This window comes from Anopheles coluzzii, chromosome 2 (genome assembly GCF_943734685.1).
Source record: "Anopheles coluzzii chromosome 2, AcolN3, whole genome shotgun sequence".
NCBI lineage: Eukaryota > Metazoa > Arthropoda > Insecta > Diptera > Culicidae > Anopheles > Anopheles coluzzii.
This window is the reverse complement of record NC_064670.1, coordinates 118,971,865-118,993,630: the sequence shown is the minus strand read 5'-3', so window position 1 is coordinate 118,993,630 and position 21,766 is coordinate 118,971,865. Positions and strand designations below refer to the sequence as shown.

At 44.2% G+C, this 21,766-nt stretch overlaps 2 protein-coding genes across 10 annotated transcripts in view; one reads left to right on the top strand and one right to left on the bottom strand.

The window, feature by feature from the left end:
- Positions 1-21,766, top strand: part of LOC120947909 (probable beta-hexosaminidase fdl) — a 359,113-nt gene that overhangs the window by 117,774 nt on the left and 219,573 nt on the right. The window lies entirely within an intron of this gene.
- The window catches only part of LOC120950018 (Down syndrome cell adhesion molecule-like protein Dscam2), a 106,877-nt gene that overhangs the window by 73,825 nt on the left and 11,286 nt on the right, over positions 1-21,766 (bottom strand). For 3 of the 9 annotated variants that reach the window (XM_040367728.2, XM_040367732.2, XM_040367733.2), the window contains exons 1-2: positions 18,085-18,409; positions 6,250-7,167 (exon numbers count right to left, since the gene is read on the bottom strand). In XM_040367728.2, the coding sequence (XP_040223662.1) occupies positions 6,250-6,301 (52 nt within the window). In that variant the 5' untranslated portion in view covers positions 6,302-7,167; positions 18,085-18,409. Of the gene's footprint in view, positions 1-6,249; positions 7,168-18,084; positions 18,410-21,766 lie in introns of those variants that run through there. The other 6 variants (XM_040367734.2, XM_040367736.2, XM_040367729.2 and 3 more) reach the window with 5 other exon arrangements.

Below are 21,766 nucleotides of genomic sequence, written 5' to 3'. Positions count from 1 at the left end.
CACCGGTCCCCGTAATGAATATTCATTGCACATACGCATGTGGATCTGGGCAAGGGAGGCAAAATCAAACACACCGTTGTGCTCAATCCCGGCCACAGTCTCACAGTCTCAGTGAGGCGTTCGGTTACGATTAGAAAGAAACGCAAGTGTAAAGCTGGAAGCTTCACGCTCGATCTGTCCGATCGAACCGGGTCGTCTTTCGCATTTGCATCGCAGCGTCAGGCAGTGGTACGCGTTGGGGCTCGACCCAGGGCCTGAAAGTGGGGACGGCACGGATTTACGAGCGGCCTGATCCATAAATGCAAAGGTCACAGCCGCATCGCACACCGAGCACAGGCCGAGCGCAAGGGGCACCCGGCACTCATAAATAACGCAAGATAAACTGACACGTTCCGTTTTATAATCTTACCTCCTACGTCAACTGGAAAATGAGTATCGAGAGTGTTTTGTGCATCCCCGCCCTCATGCCGATATGCTTCGATCGATTTCGGGCAAACCGTTTTGCTCTGCCTTACCCGACGGTTCGGCCTTCTTCCGATGAAACGAACGGGGACAGGGAGTGAACTTTCTAAGCTCAGCAAATCTACCGGCCCTGGGGTTTTTGACCCCTCCCCCCCCCCCCCCTCCCCTGTAGAGCCAGGCCGTTACAAATATCCTTACAAATCCTACACGGCTGAAGACGGCCGCGCTCCGCTGTGTTGTGAAACGTTTGTTTGCTCCTGCATCAACACAGATACTGCTCACCGTATGGTGAACGAAACCTGCCCCGCTTAGCTTGACTCCCTGCAGCGTTTAATCATCACCTTTATGGCAAAGGTAACGCTAACGAGGGGGGCGAAGCTGTGGGTTGGTAATCTTCCTCCATAACACATACACATCCATCAGGGAATCCAGATGTGTGGGGGTGAGGAAAAAAAGGTACGCAAAAGCTCTACAAATAACATTTTCAGTGTTGGACCATTTACTATGGTTTGTTTAATAAGAAATATTATACATGCACGAAGCTTTTAGTACAGCAAATTAAACGATACTTTAATCATGTTGTCACTTTTTACGCCTAAAAGGTATGCAATCCACAATGCACATAGTATGGCAAAACCATGGTAAATGATTATTTTCATACTAATGTTATAACATTAAAGCATTTTATCCCACAACCGTACGCCATGAAGTTGTTCCCGATGTAAAAATATCTCCCCCCTTTGAAGGGAACATGAAACCGGAATCACTGTAATCGTTTCATACACGAAAACGGGTAAATACTTAACGCCCTTCTTTATGTCAGGAAAATTCACTTCAAGCTTCAATAGCTGTGTAGCTTAACCCCTGTTTCCAGTCCTCCGGTTTCTTTATTCTCAACATTTCACCGTTTTTCGTTTTGCGATCCCACACCAAGGTACAACACCTCCGCAGCAAAGGTGTATAAGAGTAACATTCGTTAGCATAAATCTCCCCCAGCGCGGCTGGTGTTGCTGCCGTGTTGGACGAGAAAATTGATTTAAAGTAAAGTAATCCCTTGCCAGCAGGGTGCAACCTTTCGGGATGCGAACAGTTTCACCGAGGTGAATGTGTGTGTGTTCACGTTAGGAAAAAAGCTTTACCTTTCTTATCCAATAGCAACTACTCCGCTTGTGTTCTTTTCTTTCTCTGTGGCTTCTCAACCGATTGCAGTGCTTTCGCGTAGTTGAGTGTATTTCTTCGGTTTCTTACCTTTTTAAATTTATCTTTATCATACATTAAAGCAGTAAAGGGAACCCCCACGGAACAGCGCTCACCCTGCACGGTGAAGCAGGCAGGCAAACTGCTGACGTCTGACACAATCTGCTCGTGGTGCAGTGCCGTAACCAAGACCTGTAGCCAAGTTTACAAACTTTATCCCACCAGCCAGGCCAGGCAGACCAGGCAGGCAATCCATCTTTGTACCTGATAGTATACCGCCGCCAATGCGGTTGTGCTTAAGGAAAATCCAATTTTCTTTATCTTAGTAAACTTGCTGTATGTGTTTTTTTTTATTTTATATTTTTGCTTCGCTCAACTTGTTGGGCTGCTTTCCCTGGTTTTGTTCCATCGTCCTAGTACTTCTACCATTGCAGTCTCTGGGCGTCGTAGATCTCTCGAGCTCTCTCTGCGTAAAGTTTTATGTTTATCTTATGAAAGTAATTTCAAACATGAAGCTTTTCAGGGTGCTGTGGAGATGAGTTGCACGTGAAGATGATAAAAACAAAATGTATTTCAATAAAATTTATTCGAAAATTGTAACATTACTCTTAATATAAAGTGATAAAATAGCAGTAGGAGTAGTTTCCATGCCTTGTGTAGCCAAAAGTAGGTTGTAATGGTTCCAAAATGACTTGTGAGTATCACAATTCGAACAATTTGCTCAAGTGTTTTTACATTTCTGCCTGTCGAAAGCGTCAAAAACTGAACAAGAAATGAATTTATAATGCCGTTGTTAGTGTTGTCACACTATCTGCCTCCTTCTAAAAGAAATAATTTCCCTTTTTTATGTCCCACCTTGCCATTTTTCAAATAATCGACCAAACAAAAAACAGGAGCTGAAAGTTCCATTTCCAATACATTTTAACTTTCTCACAACCCTGCCACGGACAGCAACATCAGTAACGGACAGCTCCAGCAGGATACAGTTGATTCTCCGTAAAAAAAAAACGATCCTTCGCTTCGGCATCGGAATCAAACATCGGAGGGTAACTTGGACGTATTTTGAATATTTCACCAGCGTCACCAGCGGCCGAATGAGCCAGTCAGTTTGAAAAAGGTTTCACATCGGGCTGCCCCCGCCTGGCCTGAAACGCTTTCCATGTTATTTGGCAGCACAGGCGAACCTGTCAACCATGCAGATGTGTTATGTGTAGGGCTTTCGGTTCGAAAGTTCCCCTGCTCCCCCCTTCTTCTGTGCTGCTCATTTCATGTCGCTTGAATGTGCAAAGTGCGCCACTCAGAAAAAAAAACGGAACGGGGTTTTGCTTTCCACTGTCAAATTAAGAACTTTCGCTCATTTCTAATGCGTGTGCGGTTTTTTACTAGGGGTTTAATACGACCGTGGTATGAGAGTTGGGCGGAGGAAACCCTTCTTAAAGTTTCACTCAAACCGACAGACCAGCGAGCACCAAGAAAGTCAATGGGAGATGATTGAAATGAAAAAAGTTTTCCTCTTCCCCCCACGTTCACTTGGTGCGCAGTAAAAACAACTGAGAGCGTACCGGAGACGACTTAACTTCGTGACGTGAACGCACATACACACACAAACACACACACAGACATACACAATCGAACAAATACAGAATCTTTCGCTTGTGTCTGGATTTCCGGAATCAAACGAAACAAACGAGAGCTAACACTCGAGACAAGTAGCGTAGGTTCCTCCCAGGCACAGTCCACAGTCCCGGAAAGCCACTCACTGCTTTCACCCAGACCAGCGCGCCATTTCCACCCTGCTCCTATCGGAAGCCGAGAACGAGATGTTTCACTTTTCCGCCTTTTCCATTTGGTCGCTTTTTGATGGTATTATTTTCTCACTTGTTCGCTTCTCAATCGCTCGGTGTGGATGTGGATTTGAATCGCTGCGAAAGTTGCTGTTCCATCTTCGCATCTTCGCTTTCCAACAGCATCATGTCGGATTCGAATTTGGTTCGATCGTTGCCGTGCCCTCGGTGGACGTGTATGAGCGATGAGAGCCGTTTCTTGTCGAGGTGAGTTTGAGGATTGTGCCACTGGCTTTCGCATCCTCTTGCACAGCACCGGTACCGTATTAACTTTCCATCATCCTGTCTCATCTAAATCTCGTTCTATTTGGCCCCACTTTTTCTTCCATCCATCCATTCATTGAACCGTTCTTGCCCGTTTGCCTCCCAAATGCCTTTCCAATACAGCTGATCCGGATGATGGATTTGGTGAAGCAATTTGTTTGGTAGAGGAAGAATAAATCAACACCCCACCGCTCGTCCATCCGGCCCGGTGGCAAATAAGCAGTAGCATAAGCAAATGGGAAGTAAATAAATGCCCTGCACACGTAGGTAAACTTTGTGTTTTGCGCGGGAGAGGCCGTGCTGGGCACGGGGAAAGGCCCAACGCAAACAAGAACGTCGTTTCTTGTGCCTTTGTGGAGGGAAAAAAGGTGTCTCATGTTTCTGTGTTATTTTTCTCCTTTTTTGCCATTGAGGGTGGTGTAAATTTGTCAGGTCAGGAGGGTAATGGAGTAGTACAGTGGCACAATTTTCAAAAGCTTTCGTACACTGTACGCGCGCCCGCCCGTTTAAATATACGTTACGAATGGAGGCGCCTGGTGGTGGAAAACTTCCTACGAAAAAACGTAGCAAAACGCCATAAAACTCTTCCAAACAAATGCCATTCTTTTTCTGTCAAACCTCCTTCAATTGGGTGGGAAGCCTCCTGCGCAAAAAAAAGCGCCCGAGTGACGGAAAATTAACTCAATTGTCCCCTCGCGGTAGCCTGACGAACGGTTTCCATGTAAATTAAGCTGCCAAAAATCGGAAATGGACGTGCACGAGCAAATACTCCGACTTCAGGACCGCCCGCCGGCTCTAACCGGAACGGAGAAGCAACAAACGAGCTTTGAGTAATTTATTTGACATTACTTTTCACGCAAAGTGTGGGAGGGATGAAATGGAGCGAGTGCTTTAGTGGGGGCAAGGTTTTTTTTAATGGGAAAAGGCACAGAAGGATCAACGGAGAGGGTTTTTCGTTGGCCTAATTCTTGGATCGTAACAAATTAACGTCCATTGAAACGCGGCTGCCCACACGCTGAGCCGGGTCGCTGTGTGTCGTGTGAGAGCCTGAAATTTACATTAGTTTCGGTCTCGACGGTAACTTTCGACGACCCTAATTGGACCCGCTTCTTTCGGGGTGGGGTGACGGATAGATAATCAAGCAAAGCTAATTGATGGTTCGAGCAGGAAGGACTGCGACTGCACAGACAGCGTGTGAGAGTGGGTTCGATGTTGAGTCTTCGATTAATAATTCAAATAGTACGTTCATCCAGTAGTCTCGGTCTCAAACAAGAAGCTATTCTACTAGGTAAGGGTTGGTTTTGGGACACTTTAAAATATAGAGTTGGTTTGTAGTATAATTGTGAATGTAACTCAATGTGCATAAAATATGTTTTGGAAGCTATTGTGGCTGCTGTCCAGCTGTTGTTGGTAATAATAAATATATAAAGTAGTGAGAATGAATACAACAAAATAATGATATTTAAATAATGCTGTAGGCAAAGAAAGCAATTTTTATAGTTTTAATATCAAAATAACTGTTGAATTAACATAAGAAAAATAAGTAAAACTCTAAAAGTCATAAAAAAATGGCAGCTAGTAAATCAAGACTGGCATCTTAGTGGATAGTAGTACATAGCTTTTGCAACAGATGGCGCTTTAACGACAATATCGTTTTTCGTTACTGACATCCTTCTTTTAAGGTGTGTGTATCATTTACGTGAAGCTATGAGCCATAAGTTGGATGTAATATATCGCTGCTACTTGGTAATTTCAATCTCAACCTATAAATTATCATTATTTTTTCTGACCAATTGTGACCTTAAAACATTTTCTATGATTCTCATTCTTTATTCAAACAATCAAATAACAAAGATTTCTTACAATATTCTCCTAACCAAGCAATATTATCATCAATTAGGGGAGTGCTTTTATATGTTCCATGCGTGCTCATGTACCTTCCAGCTGCACCTGACCTTCAACTGCTTGACTCGCAGCAAACACTCCTTCCCAAACCCGAACCAAACTCGCAAACACCGCTCCTCTCCACTCAAGTCTTCTACCAGCGATGCATTTCATTCTTTCCCAATGCGATGGCAATAAAATTCCATTCGATCTCCGGCGAACCCGCTGGCAGGCCGGAATACTTGAACCTCATTTTTGCCGGCAAACGGAGTGTAGGAATTTCTTCATTAAATTCTTTTCTCACGCCACCAATGGCACAAAATGAGGTAGCTTTCATAGTAGTGCCTCGCAGCAAAGGAAACCTTCGATGCGGGATGTATTATAAGCACTTGGAGATGGCTCAACCTTTCAGCACACTAATTAAACGATTGGTTTGAACCCATTCCAGTGCTCGGCTACGGTGATGTTGCTGGTCTACTTCAAACGCACAGAAAGCAGAAGACATTTCTTCAGAACTCCTTCACGAACATTGCCAGAAAGGGGTGAAACCAAACGGACGCCGACCTTTCTTTCCCTCTCCCCGGTTTAATTGACTTACCTTTGAGAATGTGCAGCAGCAGAATGCCCTGGGCGAGTCCGCGTACATCCATTATTGGTTTTGGACGCGCCCGCCAACGGCATAGACGTGTGCGTGGTTGGGCCCCTTCTGCGCGCGTACTTTTCACTCCACTACACTGTGCAGCGACGGACGGTGTTCGACGACCCTCCTAATGGCAGCCGAGCACGATAGCGTTACTTCTCCTCACCAACCCCGCTGAACGTTGCTACACCTGTCGGTGCATTGTTGGGCTGCTGCTGTTGGTTCGTGCCAGCGGAAACATTTCGCAGTTAGGCAGCACGGAATGGCAGCGTTGCACCGTTACATGTTGCACCGCAGGCAAGAAGATGAACCTTCTTCTGGTTTTGTTTTCCCGTACCACACTCGCAAAACAAATGCCCAACCACTGGGGGCTAGTTTATTTATGGAATTTTAAATGTTATTTGCTCGCAGAAATCAATCGTGGCAGCAGTGGTTACTCACAAGACACACAGTAGCTGCATTCTTATACACTCACACGAACACTTTTTCACAGAATCGCCATCGAGCGAGAGCAAATGCCAATTATGCTTTGACAAGCTCGCAGCTAGCAACCAACCTACTTCCTTCCTTTTCCGGCTCGTTTCTATCCCAATCACACTTCACTAAACTGGTGCGGCGTTTCAGTTTGGCGAACCTCTATTCTTCTTGCGTAATTAATTATTCAACTGCTTGACAGGACTGCTGCATGCGGGGGGGAAGGTTTTTATTTTCATTCTCTTGGCTTTTTTCACTTCACACTGCCACGGAGCTTTCTTCAACACTGACTGATTGGCACACTTTTTTGTACTCACTCTCTCTTTCTTTTATTTTTCACCCTGTTTCAACATCACTTCTGCACTGCACCGTTTTGTGTGTGTGTGTGTCTACACTGCCACGCTAAAATGATTAAGGAAAGTAAAAAGAACAAAAAATTTAACCAAAACCTTCTCAAACACATACAGCAGAAAAGGTAAAATCTCCGCACTGTGTGAAGCACTTAGGTTAGATGCTGCTAACCGTGGTTAATTATCGAAAATCAAACCAATCAAACTTTTCGTACATTAAGAGGAAGAAAAACGCGAATCAATTTGGTCTAAAAGTAAATAGAAAACTTCTTTTCGGAATAGATTTTCGTCAGGCGAGTCAGCGTTTAAAGTTAGTTAGTCAATTCATCGACTTCTTAGTGAAAGTGCCTTTTTTCTTGGTTATGTTTCATCAATTATTTGTCTTTTTTTAGATGTTTTAGTTGTGTGCTCATTTTAGAAGTTATTGTAGTTTGCGTGTACGCGAAGAGTTTTATCCCGCATTAGGCCCACTGCAGTGTATCTTCCAGTTTTTTGCTGCAAAAAAAAAGAAATGAAAGAGAGAGAGAAAGGGTGTATGATAAGAAAAAAGAATTATTTAATTCTTCTTGTCTGTAGTTCCAACATTTAGTTCCCCCCCTCCGTCTGCCATCACTCCAAGTCGGCCGGTAAAGTTAAATGAAACGAAACAGTTGCGATGTTTGACTTTTCGTACTGGGCGTACGTCAGCGTACTTCCTGCAGCTCACCCTCCCCCCCCCCCCCACCACTCACCCGGAAGAGGATGGAAAGAACAATCTTACCCGGTTTCCGAAACAATCCGAAAGGAATTAAAAAGTTCTTTACCGAGCACCGAACTGGCTGGTTGGAAACTAAACTCTTCGTCGGCTTTCTCCAAAATCCCCCTCGGGAGCGTTTTAGCACGAAAGGTAGAGGAGAAATGGTGGTACGGCATTTGCATTTTGATGCAAGTATTAATTCGAGTGAAAGACATTGACACACGCACACACACACACACACACACACAGGCAAACAGCCACACAAACGAGTGATATAAAGCAGCATTTACCCAAGTTGTGTGAGTGAAGCAAACTTTCTGTCGAAATAAATCCTACTTATGCTTGGTGTGCAAAGTTTTCGCTCCACCTTTTTCCGACCGGCAGAGAAATGCAGGAAAGCCCACGCGCCTGAAAGGTATGCAAGTTTTGCGTAAATTTATGTGCGCTTCCTGGTACAGAAGAAGAAAGAAAAAAGGCACTCGCACAAACACACACACAGGGACAATTTCTTTCGCATGCAAATCGTCTGCGTTCGTAATGAGCACAGTTTTCGTCAGACTGGCACATTAGTATGCCATACCGTTGATGGAAGACACCCGTTGCTTATCGTACAGCAGGCTGTCGCCCAAACACGCTCGGGCTGGTTTCGATAATTAAGCTAGACAAACTTCCCCCAAGCCGGCACTGTGCACGACAATGGGAAACAAATGCAACTTCGCATTGTGATGAAATTTGAAATTGACTGGTTGCGATGATGGTTTACATTGCTTGCGTACAGTTGCAACATTGCTGCATCGAATGATTGTTTCCTGTTGTCACCTTTCGAAAAGACACAAGAATCCATTAAGAACGTCGGAACGTGCTGCACTCGATCGCTCATAATACCCGGCAAAGCAAACTTTCCATCCCGGGAATGTAAAAAAGCGTCTCCCATCGCCCATCGCTGCCACGGCGAGCTGAAACGTACGCAGCGACGACAAAGTGCTTTTATTTGTCAAACGGATTACTGGCGGAAGCGTACACCACCCAGACCGCATACCACCGCAATCGAAGGAAACACATTCGGCATTGCTTGCCTGCTGTTTGCGGAACGTGATTTTAAGCCGAAGCTCATTCGTCTTCGATTTCGAGCTGCCCCGCACAGCTGCACGAGGGGCGAACAGTTTCCGTCGCTGGCACGACGAATGGGGTTTTTGGGCAAAAATGTGTCTGTTTGTGTGTGTGTGTGTGTGTGTGTGCTGCTATGTTTTTCCTTCATTTCTTTTTCACCTCACTTACAAAAGATGCTTTCTACCTTTCTACTCCCGCGTTAAGGTTAAGGCGAAAGGAATATAAGCAAACACGGATACAAATGGGAAATTGATCTATGTTTTCATCGTGTTCTTCCGATGTCTTGGTCCCGCCGGGGTTCGCCCATTTTGTTTGTCACAATCAATCCGTGTGGCGTGATGCCAGCAGCAAACGTGTGATGGCGGTAGCTACCTTTGTCAATTTAAGCCCCGTAGCTCTATGTATGTATCCCTATGTTTGTGTGTGCACGCAGACACACAAATGGCAACGGTTTTTGACGAACCTTTTTACCGTACGTTAACAGGTAATCCCGCACCGACGTGAATGCTTTTAACGAGACGCTTCCTTGTTGCGGAGCGTTTAAAATAGGTCAATGTAGCATTTTCTAAGAACGCGATTGCTAGATTTTAGGTGTTTGCGTGTTTTAGTGCTTATTAATTCCGTGTGATTATTGAGAGAAATGAAAATAGCGCCCAAAAGGTAGGCAATCTGCATTAAGCATGTTGAAGCGTTTCTCTGTAGAATTATGATTACTAACAGCCCCTCAAAGATAGGCACTCTGCATGACACGAACGCATGTTGAAGCGTTTGTTTAAGGAAAAATAGGACCAAAGGCAGTATTGTCAAGAATAAATGAAGCAACAAATTCAATTTAACGAATTATGAACTGCAGAATATAAGAATTTGCTACAGATAATTGAAATAAAACAAAATGCTTACGTTAAATTCCATAATGTTACTGTTGAAATTATTTTTTTGATTTTTCTTTGAAAGCTGCAGCTTGACTGCAATTTTACACGATGCCAAGATTCAGAACTCTTGTTTTTATTTTACTCACTCTGTACTATTTTCAGACAGCTGCCTTCCGACACCCTCGTTGTATGCGTAGCAAACGTTAGTAATCAAAACTGCTTCCTTTCCAAATGAGAACTAAAATCCCATTAACTTACGAAAATGTAGTGCACTCCCCCGTGAAGCTACGCGATGCAAGACGCCCGCCAAAACGGCCCAGATTACACTGTACCTGTACATTTCTTGGCGTTCCAAAGGAAAGTTGCAGGCACAGTACAGGCAAGCAGGGCTGAGCCGTACAGGGGTAGAAACTGCATAATAAATCTATCTCAAGTTTCGCGAGGAGCAGTTGCTGCCACTGGTGTACAGTCTACGAGTACAGTCTGTGTGTTTGACGATGTACCCCTGTGTGTGTATGTGTGTATATATAATAAATTAATCTCTTGACAGTTCACGGCACACGGCTCCCGCTGGTGAGCTAATTGGAGCGAAAATTAAGAACCAACTTCTGTGCTGTGTAAACACACACAGCCAGCCAGCGCCGAGTCGTGCGATGAATGAACGATCCCGGCACACGCAAGTAACTCTGGTAAGCTGATCGGTCGGTTGCCACCGCCATCAAGTGCGGTTGGCTGGTTGGCGGTTTTGAAAATGCATTTCCACCATGGCCGCATGCCGTGCTTGTTAAGCTTTGTACAGTGCCAGTAAATCTCTCCCGAGGATAACTCAGCCCACCTCCCCTTGGGGCAAAGCGAACATCGTGGCTGGGCTGTACTTGGCTGCTGCAATTTACGAATTCTTAAGAAGTTCGTGAGCATCCCTCGCTTTACAGCATCTTAATTTAAGTACAACTTTGCTAAAGAGATTACTTCAGGCGTTCAAATGCTCATAAAGTGAGAAAATCCGTTAAACATTTCCCCAACGTTTGACTGTAAATGGAAGATTTTAATCTTAAATTTCCAACCATTGCCAAACCATGTTTCATTTTCGTAGCGCTTCTGACACTGGCAATAATTTTCAATTAAATCAACAATTAACCCATCTTAAGCGCCTAAAACCTCTAATACACTCTAACTGCTGCTCGTATGCAACGGTGAACAAGTACCCCCGTATCAAAAGCCTGGCTGTAACGCTCGACTTGTCGCTTGTGTGGCTGAAGCCGAATACACTTTCAACTACCTGCTGCGATCGTTTACTATCACTCCCCTCACCAGTAGCACTGCATCTCGAGCTGCATCAACCTTTCAGGGGTTTTACACCCAACGCAGACGCCCGCTGACGCCAGGCCAAGCAAGCTGTGCAAACAGAACCGTTTTAGTTTTCAATCTAACTTAGATTAAATTTACCCTGAAATTGCAAGCCAATCTTATTACGCGCGCAAAGTTTAGCGATTGCTTCATCAGCGCCGGTCCGTAGCAAAGGGGGCGTGAAAATCGAACCCGCCCGTTCAACTGTGACTAGAACAGTGCGGAACGGTTCCTATGCTGCTGATTGATTGAGATGGGCTGCCGGGCAAAAAAGGGCTGATGTAGTAGCGAAAAGTAAATCTACACTTTATTGAGCGAAGTGTAAAAAGTTAAGCTGAAGCGAATGAAAGTGCAGTTGTATTCTGCTTTCGTCTAACAAAAGGTTGGCTTCAATTGGTGTGTGTGATATTTTTCAATGATTTTTTTAAGATATAAGAGCTAAAGCGTTTGTAGAACTTACACTGCAATCGAACTGAGTGAATGTCATAAAAAACATTTATTTACAAAAAAAAATTGCTCGAAAAAAGTCTCGAGCGAGGAACATATTATCGTGAAAAATATAGAAACACGCCTAAAGATATGCAATGTTGCACACATCTCGGGGTTAAAGGAATTATTTATCATTATTAAACTTCTTCTCTTCGTTTCAAACAAACAGAGTTGTTATTGATTCTATTAAGAGGAAAAAACGATCAATTATCAACTATCAATTACATCAAATCGTTCAGTTATTGAAACGATCAAACCATAAATACAAACCAAGTGGGTTCAATTGGTTGCGCATTACTTGTTGGCAAAACTTTGCCAATCAACCCCTAACCTGTACTTACAACCTACCACACACACACACACACACACAATCACACTGATGGAACACGCGTGCATTTACTTTTCAATTTCCCAGCAGCAAACCACTAGCTTCCCAGAAGCAACGGCACTAAACCTTTTCCCAACATCTCTCTCGGGAGGATCGTTCACGGATGATCAACTCGCACACAAAACTAACTTGCCGGTCCGCAACGCTCACACACGGCTGCACATGAGCTCACTCACCCCCAAAAAACAACCAAATCCCTAACCTGTCACCTACAAACCGTATTGGTCAAACAGGGTGATTTTTTTTTCTATCTGTCCCTGTTTCTCTCCCATTATCCCGTTCAAAATACTTCATAAACACCGCAAAACAACGGAAACGAGTTGTGCTACAACTTTCTTTGCCGACTGCCCCAACACTTGCACGCAAAACATTTACACAGCTGCTGACCTGCTTCGGGAAACAGAATAAAAAAAAGACGAAATAGGAAGTGAGGACAGGAAGTGCGGATCGAGAGTGCAAATGGCATTCAAACCAGCTCCGCATACGGTGACGGTCGGATGGAAAAAGTTCAACCAGCGGCAACAACACAATCCATCCAGCCTCCTACACACATAACCAAGCCCATCCAAAGCCCGAATGCGCCGTATTTCATGACCGCAAAAGTTAATCAAACAAACGAAACTCCAACTTCCCAATATGCTTCCCTCACATCCTGCCGCCGGTCGGTTGGACTGCACTTCCTTGTGCCTGAGCCAGTGCTTCTGCCATTGCTCGTAGCGGACGTTCCGGCATCCGGTTGAGGTTGGTCCTACATCTACATCTCACAGTGCTGAGACGGGAAATGAGTTTCCATAAATCTGACTTCAAGTGTGGATATTTGCATGTGAGGAAGGACAAAAAAATCGTTTCAGCAACGTTTCAACAGCTCAGCAAACTGCAGTGAAAACACATTCACAGCCATATTATGGTGAAGGTCTTGACTGGAAACCTTCCATATTTCCTGGTTAATTGAACTAGCCCTCGCCCGAAAAACTGATCCCCTTTTAACCATTGTGCTTGTTCTCCGAGTTCGATTTGAGTCTGACCACAGTTTATAAATTTCTTTCCAGCGGGACACTTTTCCGCTTTTTCTGCTCCGATATGCTAGCGATCATGCCGCATGCCACGAGCGAACGACTTTCAACGACCGCATCCATCTGTTTGGTCTCCGCTGCCAGCTACAAAGTCATCGTCTCCACTCAACGAAAAGGAAACAGATTTTCGTGCCTGCACGGATGCTTCTTCTTTTTTTTCGTTGCCTTGCCCTAACCCAATTCTTCCCGATACAGAGCGATGCTTCCTGCATGAATTTATAATGTCAACAAATGTGCGATCGCACACATTTGCCGGCGGTCGGTTGCACTCGAGACCCGGTCGTGTGCGCTGGCCGTAGACTGCAGGATGCACAAAATTCTCTTCGCTTGTGGTTGACTTTGCCTGCACGCCGGCACGAAAACGGTAGGCAAAGGGGGACTTTCAAACATTTATAGCACTTTGAATGTATGTATTTTGCAAGTGTTGCACTGTCAAGCGGTTGTGCAGCGGTGAATGAAGAATGCCCGGAAGGAATAGGATCGGCAAACCTAGAGCAGAAGCCTTCCAAGAGTTAGATTGAATAATTTTGCCAGTGCATAAGATAGCACACAAAACAATTTTGCTATTTCTAATGCATCGAATATTGAACAAGTTTGGTTCAATTTCATACTATTGTGTTATTTTCATTGCCCTTCTTTCTTAGTCGGCTTCATACGCGATTGTTTTTGCGACTGCTAAAAGTATGCAACACATATGTTTATAATATGGCTAAAGATTGCATACACTCAGGCGCTATCAATCAATTTATCTATTTTATGTACTTTTAGGTCTTTTTGTAGCTTTACAATGCCTACATTTAGGCGCATTGCAACGCTAATTTTTACGTGACAGAACTTTTCATGCTAAATCCCGAAAGAAAGCGCTGACACTGTATCTTAACAAAAAGTAAAAGACCCATATTTAATCAGAAAATGCCGGGTATTTTAAATCCTTCAGTAAAATTCCCCTTTTTTTACCAAACACGTTACACTCACCAGTTTATTTAAATTGTTTCTCGAAACTTTCAACGCTTCATAAATTATTCATAGCGGATATAAAACGATTCCCCTACAAATCATGCGCAATTTATGCCATTTATCATACGTTGCAGGTGGCAAACAAAAAAAAACTCCGTTAAGCTAGAAGGAATCACTTCTACACGGTGCACATTGGTGCACGTGGTGTTTAGCTTCCCGGTGGAGCTTTTGCCATACGTTTTCATTTATTTCATGCTACCCGCTCCTCGAATCGATTTTTATCAGCTCGGAGCATGAACATACACACACACACACACACATGACGCGACTGACTTGCTTGGCAGTGAAATGCAGCACCGGCAGTTCCAGCTGGCACCATGAAATGGCGTTTTGTGCATTTATAAACGCTGACGTGGCGAAACGCTGTCGTGGAATTGATTCAAATGTATCGATATCCTCCAGCATTTGCACCGGTGGCTGCCTGACCTAGAAAACGGCAACCCTTTTCGGTGCGCTTGTAATACCAGGCCATGTGATCTATGATCTGCTTTGACCCTCCCCCCAATGCCGCGTGCCGTGCTCTTCGTGGTTCGCGTTGAAGCTGACTGCCAGCCGAAACGATGGTCTGTCCACGGGTACTAATACTCGGGCTTTAAATGAAAGTAAGGTACGGGGTCAAACCCAAACCTGCACTGTACCGTAAATTATACGCTTTTTAATTTGCTCTGCTAACGATGCGCTTCTCTGTTCGTGTGTTTGCCCCTCTTACATCGTTCGTACGGTGGTTTTTTTCCACTTCAAAATACATGCATGTACCCAGAATCTCTGGTGGGTCATTGAGTGGAGGGACAGCCCTGCGAAAGGCCAAAGTTTTTCGTTGAGAAAAATTTATGTAATGCTGATTCACCTGCTACCGTAAAGTGTGGTGTGTGTGTGTGTGTGTGTGTGTGTGTGTGTGTGTGTGTGTGTGTGTGTGTGTGTGTGTGTGTGTGTGTGTGTGTATAAATGGACCAGAAAAGCATGCACCACGAGATAAGCAACATACTGCCCGAATGGGTTTGGCAACTTCGAACTAGCCCACATCTTACGACCTACCGATGGTCACAGTAGAACCAGCTTCCGCACACGACCGTGCTCCGCCACCCAACCTGGACGGGACCTCACACCCAGCCGCTGCTTTCTGCTCCAGGGATGCAGTTTTTGTTGCTCCTGCCTGCAACCCCAATACACGTGTACAAGTGTGGGAAGCAAAACATCGAAAGTTGCTGCTCGTCTGCTAATGGTGCGGAATGGCAAAAGGGGCTGAGCTTGGCAGCAAGCAACAACAAAAAAAAAACAACCTCCACCACTGCAGATTAAATCATGGCACAGCTGCTCATGGATGCAAACCGGCCGTGCATAAGGTCGTGCATAAGTGTACCCTTTTTCCCCCCGGATGCATCCGTTCCATTCAACCCGGCAGCACTTGAGGCTTCTCTCGCATCGGTGAGATGGCTCGTTATCGCAGAATTAATAAGCCATTCCCTTTATCGATCAGGGGTTGGGAAGTGCATTCGACACGGAAAGGGGGATGCACTGTTTAGCATATGTGGTTATGAGGTTTTTATCAATATTATCCCTGTAGTTTATTTTTATAATTAGATTCTTATATGAATAGAAGTAGATTCTTTGCGAATTTTAACACAAATTTGTAGTTTAAAGCAAATGAACCTAATACCTAACAGCTTAATAGTTGTGTAAGAAAATAAAAAGGCAATATAAATCCATTTTTTTAACTTTTTTAACAAAGTCGTTCGTTTTTTAAACTAAAACTTTTATAATTGAATAAATTGAATATTTTCGAAACATCGGAACATATTTCTTCGCAAAGAATCAATACCGAATTAAAATCCATACCAATTCAATGTATTACATTGAGAATTGATGTTCATTGTTGGTTTGCTAATAAATTTCATACTTTTCCAATGAGATCTTTATAGCATAATAAACTATTTGAGTAGAGCTGTGTGTATTGCATTGAGCAAAAAGCCTCTTTCTTCCTTTTCCACACAAAAGGTATCTTATTTATGGTGTGCATTGTGTACCTTTAGTTTATTTCTTTGTCAACTTCTCACATGAACAATGTACCAAGCTCTCAAACTGATACATATCGTTGTCAAACGTGTATGACATAAAGTGGCCAAGCAACATGTAGAGATACAGATCTCTTCCAAACAACGCTTTCATCCATCTTAAATTCCTTATACTTGGTGGGGCGGTTGCCTCCAAGATTCCCCAACCAATTCTCCCGACTATTTCTTCTCATCCGTTCCAGCGTTCCCTATTCACGCTTCGAGTGCGTGCCAATTCAATAGAGAAAATTAATAATAAAAATACTTCAAACCCGAAACCTACCCCGTACGGATCGCGATAAACGCCCCAGTGTGTCGCTATAATTCAACCATCCCAAAAAAGAAAATGAAAAGAAGAACCAACGATGGCAGGGGGGGGGCACCAAAAATGATCAGAAAATAGCGCGAATTTATCCGGTACCTTGCTTGCTCCGTGTGCTGCTGTGCACAATTTTCCCTTTTTATGTGTATCCAGCCCGGCTCCAATGGAGCAGGAAATCCAATTTTCTGTTCAAGTGTCGTCTTCGCCGAGCGCCGTGGGTTCGCGTGCCGGAATCTCGTCTTCCCCTCGGCGCTGATGGCCAATCTTTCGATGGGAACACAAGACACTCTGTACAACGCACACACACACACGCACACACGATGACAGGGAATAATTCTTCCCAGCTTCCACTACGCTCCCCCCTCCCTCCCCAACAGTGGTCGTGTCATCCCGTAACCTGTCACCTTCACCCGGGACACCCGGGGTTGAGTTTATTTTTTATTTCCGAAATCAAATGCCCTGGCAAAAAAATTATCACCACTTTTTCTTCTATTTTGCCTTTTTTTTCATTTTCCTTGCGTTCACTTCCTTTTCCTAAGTCCTAAGGCACGGTGAAGGAAACGTGCCGCTTCTCGGGTACAAAGGGGCAAGATGATTTATTTAATATTTCGCCCCCCTCTCAACTTTTCTTCACCATCACAACGCAACAAAAAAGAGTTAAAATCAAAGACCCAAGCAAAAGGTGACGATGATGATGATGATGATGCGGATGGTGATAGTGACGTATCGGGCTAGCTGCATCAGAGCCCCGTGAACGTTCTTTCGAAGAAGGGGCAGGAATCACACGCACTCAAGCACTTCAGGCTCAATTACGGCCAAGACGTCTGATGTGGTTCACAACTTTGATAGAACACGACAACGGCCCAGCACTCCAGCGATCCCTGGTCGGTTGGGATCGTCTTTCATCCTTTCTTCCGGGGTCGTGATTTGCAGAGCAAGCAACAACAACAAAACAACGAGTTCGAAAGATCAAGTTCCGAGTTCAATCGTATGAACGTAGCAGTGGGAGAAAATTCACATTAAACAAGAAAAAGAACACACACACACACGCATAGAGCCATTTGCTTTCGATCCTACGTTCGATCGATGTCGTCCGAGACAACCCGTTGAGTGGTTGATAAATTTCGAAACGGTTGTCTGCTCGGCCATCGTACACGTACACTGAGGCAACTCCAGGCGGTCGGTCACCTTTTGCTAGGCGAGATTTATGGCAGCTAATTTGATGCAATTTTCCCTTTTTTGCTCCTTAAAAGATAGCCCCGGTTTTTTGCATACAAACAGGAGTAAAAAGGACGCTGAAAACTTTGTCACACATTTTCCTACACACCGCTTGCACTTGCACACCTTAAGATCGTCCCATTTGTCAGCGCAATCACCTTGGGCCAACGGTTGGGCCATGTGCGGTAGCATGGGTAAATAATAGTTTCACCAACACTACTGCTTCGTCACCTGGTCCACCTGGTGGGCAGCTGCTGCTCGTTTATATTTAAATTTAAACTTTTTGCAAACCTGTTTTACATATCACTTAAAAAAAGCTCCATTATAAAACTTTTACGAAACTAACCTATTTTGCCATTTTGTTCACTCCACACAACACATACCAGAAGCAACCTGTACTGCAAATGTACTAGCAACACACTACCTCACACTACCATAGCTCCGAGCAGCTTCTAAAAGCACACGAATCGCACTAGAACGCCACCGTATGCCGTACACCGGCTCCGGAAGCTGCACCAAACAACTTGGCAAAACCGTCCCGACGAATCGCAAGATTCAAACTGACGGCAGGCTCAACGTGACAGCAACAGGATACCGCCACGAACACATACCCTCCAGGCAGACAGCGAGATAAGCACGCGCTGAATGCTGATGCTGAGATCCTGATGAGACCGAGCTGAGATGAGAGAGAGAGAGAGAGAGAGAGCGAACCGTATGCCGGAGCATAAACGGTGAGAAATGGACAGCACTGAACACGACCTACGGTTGCTAGTGGTGTGTGTCTCTCTTTTTTTTCTCCATCTTCTTCCTCTGTCAACATCTCATCGAGTAGGCAAGGCAAAAAACAGATCCTTCAACTCCCCACAAACAATGGAGTAAAAAAAAAAATGGAAAAGCCTGACCAACTCTCTCACGCTCTCTCCCAACGTGACGGAGCAAATGATGCAGAAAGTCTCAAGGCTAGGTGAAAGACTACTAGCAGAGCCCGAATCAACGCACGAAAGCCGGCAATCCCCTCCAGGGAGAACGGATGATGAGTGAATCCGTACACAGCCCTTGCAGGGGGAGAGATGAGAGTGAACAAAAAAACACAGTGAAAGAATTAATACACTTCCAGTGACTTTTCTACTGCTCGGCCGTTATCAGGTCACACGCATGCTTCGCGCATCCTTCGGATGGAGATGCTGCTTACCGAAGGAAGAAAACCAAACCAAAAAAACACACATCTCAGCCTTCTCCAGCTGGGCAACTCCAACGGGGCAAAGAAACGGGGAAGAACGAAAGCGCTCACACACACACACACACACACACACACACACACACACACACACACACACACACACACACACACACTTATCCGCAAATCTCAGGAGATGAAATAAAGGCTCTCATTTTCTTGTCGTTGTTTTTTTTTGCTCTTCTCTTTTTGTTCTATTTCAATTCCCTCTATTATCAAGATTTTTGTTCCTGCTTTTAAATCACTCACATTGGACACACACATTCTCTCTCCCTTTCTCTCTCATTCGCTCTTTCGCTATTTCTTCTTTTCTCTCGTTCTTTTTGGTTTTTTAAGTAGAGAATTTGTTTGTTTCTTTTTCTGTAGCCATCTCCACGGCCTACTGGAAACGGTTCATTTGCGATAGCAAGAGGGCAATAGAAAATCGCTTCCAGGGTTTGAAAAGTGGACTTTATACGCTCCTCCGCTTACGCTTCTGCAAATTGATGTGGTGTAGGAAATATTGTTGCTTTCCTTCGACTTCCGGTTCATCTGCATTGGCAGTGCAACAATGTAAAATTCTTCCCATTTCACATTATCATTGTTTGCATGTATTTTATAGGAAGTGGTTGTTTGTTGTAAAATATGAAAATAATTATTACAAACCTGCATTTCTTTTATGTTTACGCTAATGCACAGCAGGATGCGATGTTATGCTTCGAAAACGGCAAACAGGAAAGGGGAGCATCGCTACATCGCTTCCCAATAAAGTCACGCAGCGCACAGCTCTTCAACGTGTCAGCCTTTCATGTTTCACCTTTTCTTTCTTTTGCCGCGCAAACATTGCCTCCTATTGCAACGAATAAAAAAAAGAACCCTTGAATACCTTTTCATGTCCTTCTTACTGTATCGTGCCTCCTTCACAGTCAAGCGTGCGTCCGCGTGAACATCATAAATGAGATGAGCAACAAAGCAGCGGCTTCGATTCGGCTAAAACCCTATTCCGGGCGGGAATGGGAATGTAAAAAAACACACACACAAAATAAACGCCCGAGCCCGTCCAACCAACTCCTGTCAGCTTGAATGTGCTCATTAGGGCGGCACACGAGACAAGGGTGGCACACGTGTGCGTTTATGCTGTCCCAATGTGTGTGTTCGTGTGTGTGTGTGTGTGTGTGGTTGTGATTGAGAGTGTTTTGTACTCCTTTTATATGCTTTCCACAACGTCAACCAACGGCAACGCAAGCACATGCCCGGTGACATGACAGGTTTGTTTTTATGGTAACTAGGCCACGCTGGTGGCGGGAGGGAAATAATATGCACACGCACCTATCAACGGGTAGGATGGGTAGGTGGCGGCGAAGCCGTACGTTACAGCTTATTAAGCGCAGAATGAATGAACAGCGCCAGCAGCGCGTTGCGTCGGTGTTTGTTTTAGGGGCGTCTCGGTGGCAAGGGAAAGGGTAGCTTGTGATTATTATAATATCGCATGTTTATTAGCGCTTTTTTTTCTTTTGTTAAATGTAAATTCTAGTTAGGCGATGTAGTTTATATTGCATAGGTAGTATTTAAAAAAGTAAACCATGGTAAAGGTGGCAATGGGGTTGCTTTACCTGCTGCTGAAAGTATGGGATTAATAAAAAAATTCTCTATTTTTTATGGAAATATTACTCCCATTTCATCTGTTTGCCAAACTACTGCAACTGAAAGTGAAAAAAATTGAGAAAGAAAACTATTAAAACTCTCAGACATGGAACTTTTACAATAACTTATACTTGTTAATCAATTAAAGCACCGAAGAAAAGAACATTGCAAATATTTAGGCGTTTTTATTGCAGTTCAGTTGTGATTTTGCAACATAAGGCTCCAAAGGCTGAACGTTAATATGCAATACTGCTTAATTTTTCTTATTGGCATTTAATGATATTCACAAAAATCCGTCTAGATACGCAAAACTAGATAATGTAAATATTTTTCTAGTTGATTTAATTTCTAACTAGGACAGCACAGAAACACAAATAAAATAGTACATTTATTTCTGCTCCATCACCGTCCATTTCACCCCAATACAAACACACTAACCTCTTGGTTTAATCTTACGCCAAAACAAAAACACAACATCGCTACAAACATAAACTTTCCCACATAATGCTCCACAGTTCACGGTTTTATCATTAGCAGAGAAAAAAATACAGCTTGCTCCATTACAGTGAGTTTCGTTCATTCGCTGAGACAATTTAAAGATTCACATTGTACGCATTGCCCATCGCCCATCCCATCCTGCATGGTACTCGTGCTTCTACTCATTCTCAGCCACGCCATTGCATCTATCCACTTTAATAAGGCACCCTCCACTCACCACCTCCCCTAAAATGGAAGCCCACACCGGATACCCACAGCCAGAAAGTTGCTTTTTCATCCCATCGCACTGACGTTACGTGGTGTGTGGGCTTTCTTTTTTTTTTTTGTATTTGGTTGGTCTCATAAAAGCTAGATGTGTTTTTTCCCGCCTCTCTATCCCTGTCTATCCTCCAATGCGCCCCTGCAAAGAGGCAGAGTCAAATGAAACAGATCAAAGTATTTAGCAGGAAGTCATTAGGCAAATCGGAGATCGCCCCTTGGGAGCGGGCATAGGAAATTGAATTATTTTGACAACGCTCAATTACCGGCCATCACGGTCGTGGGTTCGGGATGGCACACCGGCAATGAGGATGATGTGTTTCCTCAAGTCAAGTGCGTTTACCTACCCACCGAACCTGGGAAGTTCATGAGTGTGGGTACAGACATTATAATCAATGCTCCAAAGGTGTGG